Here is a 16,667-nt window from a genome sequence, read left to right on the forward strand (position 1 = left end):
TAGCAGGGTTAACTGGGGGAACTGTAAACGGTTTTGATTAAATGCAATTCCGGTTATCGTAAACAAAAAAGTATGATATATAAAGTGTTCTCTTTAAATAAGGTAATTCTCGTGAGTATATTATATCTTATATTTTATTTGTCAATACAACAAAGTGATCCAACAAAAAAATATTTTATGTTTACAATTTCCCGATTTTTTTTTATTTTTTTGAAAATATCGAGGTAATTGTAAACGAGTATGGGGATAAATGTAAACGAATTAAATTCTTCTATATTGAAATCTAGACTTGCTTAGGTGGGGTAATACGGAACAAATGATGGTACTGGAGCTTGTTTGTATTAGTTTATCCCATAACATGGCTGTTTACAATTTCCCCAAAATGAACATTTATCAATAAAGTTAGGTGTAGGTACATATTATAATGTTCTGCTAAGAAATATTTATTTATTTAAAAAAAAAATAAAGAAAACACTAGATACAAATAATAAATACAAATGGATTATAATCATGGTTTCTCAAACACATCTACTTTTCCAGTGAACGAATAAATAATTTTACGTTTTTTGTCACAGGCTGAGGAAGAATAGCTTCCACCATGTCCATTTTTATATATGATACGAGATTCTCATTAATGTAAAAATCAAAGCAGTTTTCATAAAGTGCTCGCAGTCGTACAATAGCAATTTCGTCGTCAGTTTCGTCATTTTCTTTAACTACACAAACATATTTGTAACTTGTCATTTTTCTAGACCCGCAATCGGGACATTGTATGTAACCTGTGCCTCTCTATAACTCTTATTTCGATTCATCACATCATTGACGGCATTGACTAAGTCGGCATCAGAGTACCTTTGAATGATAGGTCTTTTCCTGATATAATTGCGAACCATTGTAAACTAAAAATATAAAAGAATACGTAGGCATACGCGTTCACATTTTCCCCAAAATTGTGTTTACCTTTGCCCCTTCATTTGCAAAAGTCTGGGGCAAATGTAAACACCTACATGATTATTGCATGCAATATAACCTGACATTCCTAGGTCAATCACTTAGTTATATATATATCCATAACAATAACAGTCTACGATGAAAACCATCTTACTTGTTCAAAATTATTAAAAAACTGATTTTCTGTGTTAATCAAACACAATCGAATTAAAAAAAATAGTTTCGAGTTCTCACAGAAACAAAATTTTAAAAATCACAATACATCAGCTTCAACGATTTACATGAGACTGAATGGGACTGAATACAGAAAACATGGCAGCATCCTACCCTATAAGAAAGGAAGTTATAAACCGCCAAATTCAAATGTTGTTAGCGTGTTTACATTTACCTCTTGTTTACTATTACCCCATTTGACCCTAAGTCAGTAAAGATGATTAATTTCAAGCCTGTATATCCTAACTAATAATAATTTATGAGTTATTTATTTTTGCACTCAATTAAAATGAATTAAAAACCAAGTCTGAATAAAAAATTACTCAATAATAGTTAAATTTAAATCATATTAGAGAAAAAAACAATTCTAAATTGGAAATTGAAATGGATTCCAACTGGCTGGACTGTGCATTTACCACTTCTATAAGTTAGGGAAAATCGGTCGTGGGTCGTCTGTTTATAATGCAGAGCCAAATATTCACAAATATTCGAGGCCTGTTGGTCTTTGTTTTAGTTACATGAACAACCAGAATTGTTTCTTTGTACTCTATGTCACTTACTTTTAAATTCAAAAGTTCTTCATTACGTGAAGTTCCAGCAATACCAAACACAACACAAATCTAAAATAATTACTACATTTATATAATGAAATTATGTTTGAAGAGCTAGAAAATTATATATCTTCATCATCAAGTAGATTTTATCCGGTGCATTTAGTAATAAGTGAAGTATTTTTTTTCTGTGAAAGAGTTTTGGACTTTTTTGGAATATGATTTCTACCTTTTTGTTTTAAAAAAGTTTTTTATATTTACTAATACCAAAGTCATTTTTTACTGAAATGGTTGCTTTCACCATGGAATAATACGACTAAATTGAAGAAGGGGAATACGATTTTTTTTAATTTGTTTGAATTAGCGCAATGCCGAAATATAATACACACGCTTTTAAAAAACTAACGATTATCTCGAAGGAAGTGTAATGGAGATTTTAGAAATACGTTCATTCTGAATCATAAATTCTATAAGAAGGTTGCCACGCTCTTAAAATTCTTCCACCGCCGATGAACTGGAACATGGCGATTATTTTTTGAGGTTACTTGGTATGTGAACCAGTAAATTGTGTTGTCAACATTTTATAGAACAGATGTAATACAGCACCATTCACATCGCATATTCGATTAGGTGCGCATGTGGTGAATTTTAATGGCAAATTGTTTTAAGAATCGCCAACTCCATTGATCGATGAATTTCCCATTCATAAATATTATTCTTGTTAAAACATTCTATTTCTGTGCGGCTTCTACTTGGAACATCGATAGGAATGCATCTTTTATATAAATCGTTTTATCGCCATTCCGCTCACGTCGCTCCTGTGCGCCGATATTCTAGAATTTTCGAATTTGGTAATGAAATTAAGACGAATCACGTGCGAACTTGAAAACGACGGTTGGGTTGCCAACTGCTATTTTTCGCAACAGGATTGTTCCTCTTTGGTCTTATTTTTGTTGCTGCAAATATGATTCTGATACATTTAAATAATTTAAGCTTCTAGCGACTTGTAGGTACTACCATTGGCTTTTGTTGGTACTGCCTACATAATAAAACATGACATCGATGTAGGGAAATGTAAAAAATTCTAATTTTCAGGCTTCTAAAAGTAATTTTTTACTTTATTTTAAAGATGTTAAGCTAATTCAAACAAATTAAAAAAAGTTTTTCGAAAAATATTATCATATGAAGTCAAACAATGAATTAACTAAATACCTTCAAAATAGAGTAAAAAATTCGAGTGTTAGTAAGAAAATATGTTCTTCCAAAATAAACGAAAAATAAAAAAGGCTTTACTTACCTAGTTAACATTTTGAAATTTAACTAATTTTAATTTTAAAAACTACAATTGACGTATCTTTTTCTAATAAGTTTATCTGATTCTAAAGTACAGGGTGTTCCTAAATATCATGTACATAAGGAAGGGGGTAATTCTTTGGCTTATTTCACGACTAAAAGTTCATATAAACATGGTCCGCAAACGCTTCGTTACCGATCTACAAGGTGATGAAATTTTATGATTTTTTTAGTTTTTTCTCTATAGCTCCCACAGTTTTTGAGATATTTAGCTCAAATTTGGAATATAGGTTACGCTGTAGGACATACATTATTGGACATGCCAAATGGTCGTGATATTCTACAGAGTGATATTTTTTCGGGGTCCTTGCCCCCTTTTCTTCCTCTGAACTTTTGTGCGGTGCGCCGCTGGTAAATTCTAAAACCAAAATTGGATTTTATGTTTTGTTGAGAAACTTTTTTGCCTCTCATGATTTTTTCGTATCTGCGACCGTTATCGAGAAAAAAAAATAAAAAACGATTTTATGTAATTCGTTAGATGAAATTTAAATTCTTAAAATAGTCCAGTAGGCTCTGGCTTTATTTAGATAATCTCTTGTTTCTATTTATTTAAGACTTATAACAAGTTGTCTCAGTCTCTTAAAGACACAGATGATTTAAAAGATTTTAAAACTAAAGTATTGCTTTTATTTATACGAGGAATATTTCGATTATTTGATATTACGTACGTTTTTAAACTTCTCTTTAAGAATTTAGTGCATTTTTTTCACTTTTTCTGCGAATTTATTAAATTAATTTATGGATTCCATTGGTGTGAAGAGACCTAACCATAAGTGTATTCTATTTATTTGTATTGGTTTTGGTTGTCTAGTAATAAGTTAATGCTAATATTATTATAAATAATCAACTTAAAGCATTTGTTTAAATTAACAAACATATTAACGGTAAATTTTAACAGTCTTTACAACAGCAAGCAAACTTAAGACACCTTCGGAAACCACAAAACAATAATTATTTAATTTAAAGTAATGTTACAATTATAAATTAAAAAATTAGTCCTTCAGGAAGCACTCATGGTTATTAATTGAGAATACCCTGCCGCAAAACCATTTTCAAACATTTCGGAAACGCCGCACGCCCCTGGACATTGCGATTGTATCCGTCTGGCCACGGTTCGCGGCTTGACCTCCCAGGCAGTCTCTTTGCCGTCTCCCACGCCGCCTTGACGTATCGCTCGGACCACCACACTTTCATACATCTTAAACGGACTGCGACCGTCCCTTTCCCATATCGTCGCGAGACATGCCGTTTGTGCATTCAAAAATTGCAATATGCCCTGATCGTGATTATGTAACTGAATTTACAGTTACCCGGTGTACCTGCGGCCCGTCGACGACGACGGCACGCCGTGTTCCCAAGTTCACGAACCGAGGGCCAGACATCGTTCACCTCGGGCGATGCCAAGATTTCACTATTAGAGCCAGAACCGAGACGGCTGCGCAAACATCTCGTTCACGACAGCGTGAGCATGATTTACGGTTATCTGGAAGGATATTTTCCCGGAATAAGGCAATTTTTAAATTTCCAACGGATACCAGGATGCGAAATTTGCCTGTACACCAGGCTAGAGTTCGTGACGTCAGTTACTAGACGAATGCTTCGCGCGTTAGCGCGGCAACCAACAGTCAGACGCGATATAATGCTTACATAAATGCAGCAGACCGTCTACATCCCCCTGTAGAAAGGGTGCAATCCGTACATTTATTTCCTGAATCATTATTTCCTTTTCAATACACAGGGCAACAATTTTCACACCCAAAAACCAGACCTCACTTGCCCGAAGGTTTTTGGTATGCGTTTCCGAGATATCCTAACCTAAAAGTGCAAAAAAATACGGTTTTTGCTATATTTGAGCTTATATCACATAGCGAAAATGTTTTTTTTTTCTAAAAACGAATCATGCTCTCTAAAACTACCACTCTTACTCTTCAAAACGCTTTTTTCAGTTTTGAAAAATCTTTTTTATTCGCGGTTACATTGAATGAAGTTAGGTACTTTAGCGTTTTCATAAGAGTGGTACTAATATTGAAAAAAGTTCTTCAGAAAGCCGAAGTAATATACTTACATGTTTCTTAGGTCGCCCAATCCGAATTTGCTGATGTAGGCAATTCGAATTGTGAAAACTGTTATTAAAAAACGTAGATGTTCAATATTTACGAAGATTTAAATCAGCTACTTTATTAGACACCTGACACAGGAGTAGGCAGATGGAAGATTCAGGGGAAAAGTTTTATGATCGTCTCTAGATGGTGGCGTAAGAGACAAAGGTCAATTACATAAGAAATAGAATTAATAACCTATTCGTAAAACGTAAATACGAGTGGTTAAATTTTAACCACGAAAATTTAGGAATTCTTTGAAGACGTAAAAATTATGACACTTTGCAACAAAATATTTCATCGAAATTTTGCTATTTTTCTAATGCGCATGGCTCCGTTCATTTTCATCGTATCAAGACGTTGTTTTAATTTTGCAGGCAATTATCTGTACTTTAAGACAAAATCTATGCGAAATGGATGCAAATTGATGCCGCATGTCCGTGTCCAGATAAAGCTCAAGTATTTTTTTTATAATATGATTGCTTGACATGTCTTTTCGAAGTCAGTCGAACATGTATAAAAACGCCTAGCAATAAAATTTAAAGAGTTTCATAAGCGTCCCTAAAAAAGTTTTCTGCTAAAGGTAAAAAAATTATAATAATTTGTATATAATGTGTAGAAAATTTCTATTATCTGTTCATTTGTCCAACAACATATTTTAATTATTTATGTCCTCAAACAGTTTTATTATATTGATGGTAAATTTCGTTTGGTTCCGTTTCAAAAGGTCTCCAAAATGCCATGTTGTAATAATATTAGTAAACAAAATATCCCACTTATTTCTCCCGTTCGTAATTGTAATATGAATGACTAATAGAAGGTGCCTATAATAAATTAAAATTACCTGAATCACACCAAATTCCGCACTGCTGCACTGCACTGCTAGGCCATTTGTTGACGACTGAATTTATGGCCAGGTCGCCAAGTCCGGCTGTGTTTGTGCCGCGTTTGCCCGCGCGCTCATTCTTCAACTGGGCGACCAGACCTATATATGGTATGGTTAAATAAATATGAGAACAAGTTTTACAAATATTTCAATGCCAACTTGCTGCGTCAGCGATCGCACCTGGTAAATATTGCCAACTTGTTGGTTCTTCAATTGAGATCGCCAAATTTTTTTTTCGAAAATAACACATACCGTCGTAAAGTGCACTTTCTGACAAGCAATTTGAAAAAAAATCAAGTAAGATTTTTTTTTACCGAGTTATGCCATTTTGAAATTGAGTTTTGTGTTGAAAACCTTCGCGCAGAGTAGGATGCTCTGTTAGCATAGTCTGATACGGCGGATGATGTTTGGTGGCTTCGTAGAACTTTTAGAAAATTTCGAAACATTAGTGAAATTCTAGCTTCTAGCGATCTCATGTCTATGGTTTCGTATTTCTGGCGGGATTTTTACCCCATGGATAGAAGATTTCTTGACATGCATTGGAAACTGGAGTGAATTGTATCTATGATCAGAGTATTCCTTACGAAGTAGTCAGAGATTCCTTACTGTTGTAGTCAAAGCATTCCTTCCCAACCCAGAACGCTTCGTATCCTGCTTACGCATACTGTCGACTAAGGGAATCAGTTCAATAACAAGTTTTAAGAGCGTTATCAGCGTCGTCGCCTTAGATTAGATGTTCGTGTATTTGTTGTTATTGATCCTGCTGGTGCTGCCGCTATTGTTGTTGTAGTTGTTGTTGCCGTAGTAGTATTGGTAGTAGCAGCAGTAGTAGTTATAGTTGCCGCTGCTGTTGTTGTCGTTGTTATTGATGCTATTGATCTACAATAGCAACAACTACAACACCAACAACAACAACAACGACAGCAATAACATGTGCAACAGCAGCAGCAGCAGCAACAGTAACAACTACGTACAAATTAACAATTTGTTTACGTTTAGATAAATTTAAAACTTCACATCGTTGTTGTTAACCAACTGTGAAAAACAGTCAAGAGATTATTTTTTATCAAAATAAAATTTTCATTTCAAAAATGACACAATCGTATTTTTGCCAGTAGCGCGCAAGAATGTTTTTGCCACCTGTTGGTATAATCTCATTTCTTTCTATTATTTTCTATCATAGTTTGCGTCTAGGGGCAAATAATCGAAACAATAATAATTATTTCAAAAAAAGGCAGAAAAATATAAATTAGATTGCGAAGACATTTCCCAAACGAACAATTTTTGAAAGGCGACGATGCACAAGTGCATCGCCACCGACACCCGCCTTCGTGTGCGCTGTTAAACCGTATGAATATTCAAATTTCCTCTCGAGCCGCGTTTCGCGGTCGGTCATTTAATATTCATGTAATAATTCATTGCGTTTCCCTTAGCGCTCGGGCCCGTGAAAGCTTCAGACTGAGAAGTCAAGTTCGAGTTCATTACCACTAACTTCATTATGTGCAGCATAAACATAATGATTTGAGGGGAGCGGGAGAGCGTTCTTGAACGTCCGTTTTAATGGCACTGAAATAATGCGCTACTATAAACTGCGGTCGACACACACTTTTCGCCTTGGAGGGCTCGCTTAGAGATAACTTCTTCGAGCTTAGGACAGCTTTAAATCGATTGTCATATATAGTGTGTCCGAGATAAGGACGGGATAGCGTTAGGATCTAGAACACGGTAAGAGATAGGGGGTGGCTCGAATTGGAAAAATGATGTGTTTTTTGTACCTAACAGTATTCCGGGTAGTTCCGAAGATATCCGGAAAAAACCGAAATTTAGCAAAATCGTTTTATTTTTTCTGGCTTTATTTGAAAACGAATTTTAAAATAAATTGCATATTTACATAGCCAATGGCGTCAACATTTATGCAATCCGACGTTTCATCCTCGAAGGGCCATCATCAGGTTAATTTTTTTAAATACGTCGCTGCTATTTTTATGACAAAATCTAGTCAATTTTAATTTTGAATTAGGTGATATTACTATTGTAACCGCTTAAAAAGGTTTTTAGCTTGTTTTAGGTACCATTTAAAATTTTTCCAGAGTACGGCTCTAAACGCTTTCAAAATATATATTGGAGGAAGTTACAACATTATAAAAGTCAATACAGCACAAAATATCCAAACTTTTTTTTTTAATCAGTAATTTAAGAAAGTTGTGGATACCCAATAAAAAAATAATACGAATTTATGAAATGTTTTATTATTTCTAATTAGTATTGTTAATAGTAGTAAAAGAAATTGACTTTTATAATGTTGTGACTTCCTCCAATAGATATTTTGAAAATGTTCAGAGCCGTACTCAGAAAAGTTTTAAATGCTAGCTAAAACAAGCTAAAAACCTTTTTAAGAATATCATCTAGATCAGAATTAAAAATGACTAGATTTTGTCATAAAAATAGCAGCGACGTTTTTAAACAAATTAACCTGATGATGGCCCCTCGAAGACGAAACGTCGGATTGCAAAAATGTTGACGCCATTGGATAGAGCGAAAAAATGGCAATGTAAATATGCAATTTATTTTAAAATTCGTTTTCAAATAAAGCCAGAAAAACGATTTTGCAAAACTTTGGGTTTTTTAAACTTTCTAAATGGCATATTGTTAGGTATAAAAAACACACTTTTTTTTCTAATTTGAGCCACCCCGTATCCCTTACCGTTTCCTAGATCTTAATGCTATCCCATTCTTATCTTGGACACACTGTATAGTATTGATTTGTTATTTTAAAACAAGAAATGCCTCGTTTGTGCATAGTACTTCTGGATTGTTTTACCATATTTTCGGATAATAACAACAAAATATTGTACCCCGTCATGTGAACCTTTTATTTTAAATAAATTTTAAACATAAAAATTTTAAACATTTTTTTGCTGTGATTTAAGTTTCGAGATACCTTATTCTTACACCTATTTTAAAAAAAAATTGCAATATCTTCAAAGTTTATGAAAATAAGCCATTCGTATTTTAAACTTAGAATTAGGGTATAAGATTAGAGATTGAACAATTCGAAAAAACACAGACAAACTGGAAACAAAATTTTTTTCTGAAGCAAAAAGATGGAAAATGTGGAAAAATTGGAGAAAATCGAAAGACTGAAGAAACTTTAAATAAAAACAACTGAAAAGATACAAATAAATAAATTTTAACAAATTTATGTATTCGAGATCGGGATGTCTTCAAATATTAAATTAGTATAGCTCACAAATTAAAAAATAACAAACATAAACAAAACCTCCATTTTTTATGAGAAACAACTGCGCTGCGAGCCACATGGTCCGCCCAGCATTGAATACCACCCTCAATATCTAGTAAACAGATCATTTGTCGGCAGAGTCACCAGAAATTTATTTCGTTTCATGTGAAAAAAGTAATTCTTTCTTAAAATCTACAGATTAGTAGGTACAAATTAAGTTTGTGCCAGTAATAGTGACATTACATGTTATGACATACTGGTATGTTATATCTCACCCACACTTAAAACATTAATAACCCAGAAGACCACATTTCAATATAAAAGCAAATTAAAATTGAGCTCTAAGAAAAGCATTATTCTGCAAATTTACTTAAAGAGGGAAAGAGGTTTTCAGATTCCACTAGTGATGCTTCTGATTTCAGCTCAACATGCTCTTAATCAGTCAACACATTCAGAATTTTTATCAAGAAAAGTCTGTTAATTTATTCATTAAATCAATTTCTAAATGTAACTTCTTTAAATATACCTATACCGATACATTATTAACTTTTTTTTAAATTTGGATTAGTTCAGGAAGTTATCTTCAGGAATTCAATTATTTTGTTTTCTACGGCAAAAAAAAACAAAATATTGCTTAAGGTATTCTTAGAGACCTAGGTATATGTTTTAAATAAAAATAAGTGTTTGTCTATCCAGAAAAAATTGCTATACCCAGTTTTATTAAAATATAAAAAATGAAAAAAGTAAAATTGTAAGTGGTAAGTTGATGTAACTCAATATTTTGTTATCCAAGGAAGCTACTGACCCATTGGTTTTGAGACAACCTGTATAATCCCCAAATAGTGTTAGAGAAATGTTATTGTCGACATACAAGAATACAATTATCATTGAACCATAAATAGACAAACGCTCTGTTTAAATAAAATAATCTTTTTATTGTTTTCCCAAAAAAATTATTTGGTGCCAAGAAATGTTTATTTGGTCCTATTCAAACAAAGTAATTATTTCAGTGAATCAACTTCTTTTATTGAACCTTTTTTTATTTTTTACATATAAGTAAAAAAATGTACATACATAAGAATATTTAAATATAAAATTGAGAAAAATCTTTTCGATAAAAACGAATTAGAAGTTATTACATATACAGGGTGATTCATTAATAATGGGATAGAGGTTAATGACAGGTTTCTAATTTCAGAATAGAACGATTAAACCAAATATGTCTTATCCGAATGTCGCTCCTTTTCTATCTGCAGGGTGTTAAAGTTGATTTTTTTTAAATATTTTTGAAATATCTGAACCGACTGTCTTGAAAGTTTGTATGCCTTTGTTTTCTGAGGTGCTAATTACGAAAATGATAAGTATTTTGCTAATAGTTCTAGGGGGCGCTACTTGTAGTGTTCTGTCAGAGTAAAAATATATCAAACCTTTTTGTTCCTCAAAAATCTGAACTTCAAATAAGACATTATTTAAACAAGGTTCAAGTCTAAATAAAAAAAAAGTATACCTGTTAATAACCGAAAAACTTAACCATTTTCGAAATAAAGACGATTTACAATTTTAGGGTTTCATTGTTCTATTCTGAAATCAGCCACCTGCCATTAAGCTTTGTCCCATTATTAATTAATCACTGTATATCTGTATATTAACTAGTGGTGAGCACCCTTCATATCCCAGATTGAAGCAAACGCTATTTCCAATTTTTCATTTCAAATATACCGACTTTCAATAAATTCATGATAAGTTCTGAAATCATAAACTTTACACACTAAAAATTTTTTCCGTCATTATTTAATTTAATTTCGTTTTATGCAATTATCGAGTGCATCAATCTTCATAATCGCGCAAATTTAGGTCGAAGATTTAAACGTCAATGAAAAATTAATTAGTGACCTGGACATTAAACGGTTTACCTATCAATTAGACGTTAAATTTGTAAAAAAAATCATTCCCAAAGCCAAACAAAATAATAAAGATTCTCACCTTCAATAGGTTGACCCAAATAATAGTCTATAATTAAAAAGACAATTGAACCGTGCAGTTGTCTCGAATCAAATTCAATTTTTTAACAGTTTAAGAAACTATTTTAATCCCAGTTGTAATAAAAATGTTTCCTTAGTTACAAAATGTAAAATAATATTTGGTTTATTATAAACTAGATTCTTACCTTCAATATTTTTTAACATAATTTATTAGGTACTTTATGGTGACATATACAGGGTGTATCTAAATAACACCGAAAAAATTCAAGGGGCGATTCTCCGATGAAAATTAATAGGGGTCTTTGGTATAAAATTTTTTGAAAAAACCCTTCCCTGAAAAGTTACGCCCCTCCTAAAATTACAAAAAAAAATTGTTTTTCTTTTTTATCTTCCATGTACATCAAGCTAAAGAAACCAAACTTGGTGAACATTATCTGTCAATAAAACTACACTTTTTGAATTTTTTTCAACCCTGAACTATTTTTGTAAGGGGTTGAAATAATCAACCCCTATGACATTTTTTCTTATAATTTTTTTTTCGATAAAATTTTTTCCTTTTAAAAAATATGTCTAAAAAACCCCATTCATTTACTAACTTTTTGATCTCTTCAAGTTTCTTCGAAAAGTTAAGGATTTATGACAAAAAAAAAAAAATGTATTGTAATGTATTTTTAAAAAGATGAGCTGTTTAACGCGAGTGTATTTTGCCGAAAGATCTAGTGGCCTGTTCTTTACAATGGAATCCGTAGAAACAAATGTCAATGTCATTTATTGTTACTGTTTCTTACTATTTCACAAGTTTCATGATTTTGTGTAGAAAATATTAGTTAATAAACCGAAAATATGGTTAACTATTCGAATTTAGAAATGGCAGATATGCATTTTACATATGGGTATGCTAACGGTAATGCATTGGAAGCGCAAAGACTTTATGCTGAACAGTACCCAGAGCGTAGATTACCCCACCATACTACGTTCACAAATATTCACCAACGCTTGCGGGAACTTGGAAAATTTGAAAAGAGAAGTCATGACTGTGGCCGTAGCCGAGAAGTTAGAACTGAAGCTGTCGATGAAGCCGTACTTAATTTAATTGAGGAATCCCCAGAAACTAGTACCAGGAAAATAGCTCGTGTCCTAAATGTAAGCCATTCGGTAGTTTTTAGAATTTTAAAAGAACAACAGTTATATCCCTATCATCTCCAACGGGTGCAGTCGTTACTGATTCGAGATTTTTTACCACGTGTGGTTTTTTGTCAATGGCTTATTAATATGATCGGCCAAGCGCCGCAGTTCTTAAGAAATATTTTATTTACTGACGAGGCGAATTTCTCAAGAGACTGTATTAGAAATTTTCGTAACAATCATATTTGGGCTGAGGAAAATCCTCATGACTTTTTTGAAGGAAATCATCAGTATCAATTTTCATTAAATGTGTGGCTCGGAATTATCGACGATCATTTAATTGGTCCCTATTTTCTTCCACGACGATTAGATGGTGACTCATATTGTCATCTTCTCGAAGAATTACCTATTATTCTTGAAGAAGTTCCCATTCAAATTAGGCAACGTTTATGGTTTATGCACGACGGTGCACCAGCCCACTTTAGTATACGTGCAAGACGTCACTTGGATGAGGTGTATGCCAATCGATGGATAGGTCGAGGAGGATATGTAAATTGGCCAGCCCGCTCCCCTGACCTTAATCCTTTGGATTTTTGCATATGGGGATATCTGAAATCTTTGATCTACTCAAGGCCAGTTGAAGATATCAATGATTTGCGAAACCGCATTGTAGCAGGGTGTGAAACGATAAAAAATTCACCAGGAATATTTGAACGCATACGCAATTCTATGAGAACAAGAGTAGATGCTTGTATTGAAGCTGAAGGCAATCATTTTCAACATTTTTTGTAGATTGTATTGTCAATATCCGACAGATTTTTATTTTTTGTTACTGTTATAACATTATTCATCATTTGTTCACTTTTAGTCTAAGTTCCAAACTTCTTAGCCTAGTAGAATCATAGGTCAACTATTTGGTTGAGTGTTTTTTAATAAAATGTTATTTAATATGACAATAAATGACATTGACATTTGTTTCTACGGATTCCATTGTAAAGAACAGGCCACTAGATCTTTCGGCAAAATACACTCGCGTTAAACAGCTCATCTTTTTAAAAATACATTACAATACATTTATTTTTTTTTGTCATAAATCCTTAACTTTTCGAAGAAACTTGAAGAGATCAAAAAGTTAGTAAATGAATGGGGTTTTTTAGACATATTTTTTAAAAGGAAAAAATTTTATCGAAAAAAAAATTATAAGAAAAAATGTCATAGGGGTTGATTATTTCAACCCCTTACAAAAATAGTTCAGGGTTGAAAAAAATTCAAAAAGTGTAGTTTTATTGACAGATAATGTTCACCAAGTTTGGTTTCTTTAGCTTGATGTACGTGGAAGATAAAAAAGAAAAACAATTTTTTTTTGTAATTTTAGGAGAGGCGTAACTTTTCAGGGGAGGGTTTTTTCAAAAAATTAATTTTCATCGGAGAATCGCCCCTTGAATTTTTTCGGTGTTATTTAGATACACCCTGTATAATTACGCTTTTTATGGTAATGGTTAATATTACATTTGTTAACATAACCCATTCATACATCCACATGTTATTTTTTGGTTCTCTCGCTAAACCTACAATTCAAGTTTTACGCTTCCTTGCATCACTGAAGTTGTGTTCTTTTTGTTAATTAAATGGAAGTTACGTCGAAAATTACATCACAAAAGTCGCCTAACTTGTCTTCATGTCCTTGAACAAGTTGAATTCACTTTCGCTTATTTCAAATTTTTTACGGTCACTAGTCACGTTGCTTTAATAAATATGAAGTTCACGATCAGGAAAAATCGAAAAGAATATAGTTTACAGGGCAACCATTTATTTATTTACCCAGAGATCACTTTTACAGATAAATGACAACGATCAAAATTGTACCTGCCTCTTTTTAGTTCTACTAAAAAAAATATTTAGCAAGTTATAAATATCCATGTGGGAATTTAATGTAAATATGTGTTTACATAATTGTCTATTCACGTTTTTTCATGATGTAAATAAGGCAATATTATAAATTTTAAGACAACTGGAATTTCTGGCACATAACAGTACTGGATAGCTTAAATCTAGCCCGGTTCTTACACACGCGTTATCATATATTAATGATTTCTCGGGAATTCTGTCAGTTCATGGTCAACCAATCCAATATTAAGTATTGATACTGTCCATACCTTAAACCTATTTAAATTCACCGGTGTGCGCCTGGAGAATAAATTAACACTCGAATATTACGTAAAACACGTATAAGTCGGTTCTCACAATCTTTCAATCTGGAAAATAAATCTTATCACATTCACTTGAGCAAATAGTCGTTATTACTTTTATCGGCAGTTAAATATGTACTCCCAATTAAACACCATGAAGCTACGTTAGAACCAGACGTTTGACAAATGCTTTAATTCCTGTGAGAGCGCAGTAGTAGTAAAAACTAGATAAATACTTGGGATTATGCAGCTGGATACTTTATTAGTCAGTGTTAATTAAATTAGCGATTTTCTTGTTTACCTTAATTAGTAAATTAAACTAATTACAGCGCATTATGTGTAAAAAGGAAGGAAGGAATTCGCTAACTATGTGTTTCATTACATCTTCAGAGATTTCTAATATTCTTCTTTCTTTTTCAGCACCTTTAGATGACTTAGAACAACAAAGCTCGGAAATTGAATACTATCCAGGTGAGTTAAAAACTGTCGCTTTCAAAAGCTGAATTAAATAACTTGTACCTTCATTACTTATGAAACTGTAATAACAATTATTTTCCAAATTATTATTCACAATCTTCAACCAAACTCTTTGAATTAAAAATATTTCCTGATTTATGGAAGCAGTCTCTTTTGTGTCCTGTTGTTAAAAAGGTGAACGAACATGATGTTAAAAATTACAGACGTACTGGTATTTTGTGTAATTTTTCTGGTGAGTTATATAATTCATTGTTGAAACTTTGGTGGATGTTATCTACACAGATATTTTCAAAACATTCAATAATTAGATGAGGGTATAATGCTATGCAAACTAGAATATTTTGGCATCAGTAAATCGCTCTTACCCTTCAATTTGTCGCGGTTACAAATCTGATATATTTATCATCAAATGTCCCTCAGAGCTCGATACTTGGCCCGCTGTCTTTTTATCCCTTTCATTAAAGCTATCAGGGATAATTCTGTCGACTTTTTGTTGTATGGTGATGATTTGAAAATCTATGCTAGTGTATCTAACTGTAAAAAACGACTTCAGCATCACAAGTACAGTTTGGATTTATAATGCTGTTTCTTTCCCGTAAAACTAATTATGTTCGAATTCGCTATAGACTAAGTAACCATATGTTGGATATTTGACACCAAATTAACATTTTCTGTACATATTGATGCACTCCACATACCTTGTATATGTTTAGTTGAACTCAATTTGAAAATGTCTTTGTGGTCTCTTTATTATAATTATTACATATTATCATTAGAAGAAATGCTATGGAAATTTAAATTGTTTTAAATTGGCAAGTACTATTTTGCATGGGACTTATCCAACTAAAAATTTTTCTCAGGACTTATTTTTGATACGATCCAAATGAACAGCCGTATTGGCCATAATTCCTTTGGCAGATACTAAAAATTTTTCAGCTTTTACAGTCGTATAGTTATATTAAATTAAATAAACAAGCAAATAAAAAGATCAAACGTCTTCCTTTGGATGTTAGATTTTTAACAAACGCTATGTTTAGTCGCAGATGCAACTGGTTGCTACTACAATTTCGAGCACTACGACGAGGGAGACAGGATAATCACGAACGAGCCATGTCTGAATTGTACTTGCCATAATAGGATGCTCATGTGCTATCTCAGAGTTTGCCCGTTCACGAAAGCCATCGGTCAGGACTGCAAGGTAGAGAAGAAGCCCGACCAGTGTTGCCCGGTCATTACTTGTCCTGAAGGTAATAATCCTTCCATAATTCTGAATTATACAAATAACAATTTACTTCTATCCTTTCAGTTCCCGTGCATCTACTCTCTTCCGATTCCACGACGCCCTCTACAGCAGTAGGACACCCGAACGAATACGGTTGTTCGATCGACAACCTCTTCTACGCGGATGGTGCCAAAGTACCCTCCAACCCCAACAATCCCTGCGAGGTGTGCTATTGCATCCGAAACAAGACTGCTTGCATAATCCAAGAATGTACTCTAACAGGAAAAGTTGTTGAAGGCTGCCGTCCTGTATATGTAGATGGAGTTTGTTGTCCCGTGCGTTACGACTGCGGTAAGTTATAAAACTACAAGTGTAAGT

The 16,667-nt window shown here is 33.0% G+C and overlaps 1 protein-coding gene across 2 annotated transcripts in view; it reads left to right on the forward strand.

Annotated features, from left to right (window-relative positions):
* The window catches only part of LOC108907801 (titin), a 51,078-nt gene that overhangs the window by 22,175 nt on the left and 12,236 nt on the right, over positions 1-16,667 (forward strand). For both annotated transcript variants that reach the window (XM_018711600.1, XM_018711601.1), the window contains exons 3-5: positions 15,011-15,061; positions 16,105-16,314; positions 16,374-16,640. In XM_018711600.1, coding sequence (XP_018567116.1) covers positions 15,011-15,061; positions 16,105-16,314; positions 16,374-16,640 — 528 coding nt within the window. The remainder of the gene's footprint in view (positions 1-15,010; positions 15,062-16,104; positions 16,315-16,373; positions 16,641-16,667) is intronic.

Source organism: Anoplophora glabripennis, unplaced genomic scaffold (genome assembly GCF_000390285.2).
Source record: "Anoplophora glabripennis isolate ALB-LARVAE unplaced genomic scaffold, Agla_2.0 scaffold100, whole genome shotgun sequence".
NCBI classification, from domain to species: domain Eukaryota; kingdom Metazoa; phylum Arthropoda; class Insecta; order Coleoptera; family Cerambycidae; genus Anoplophora; species Anoplophora glabripennis.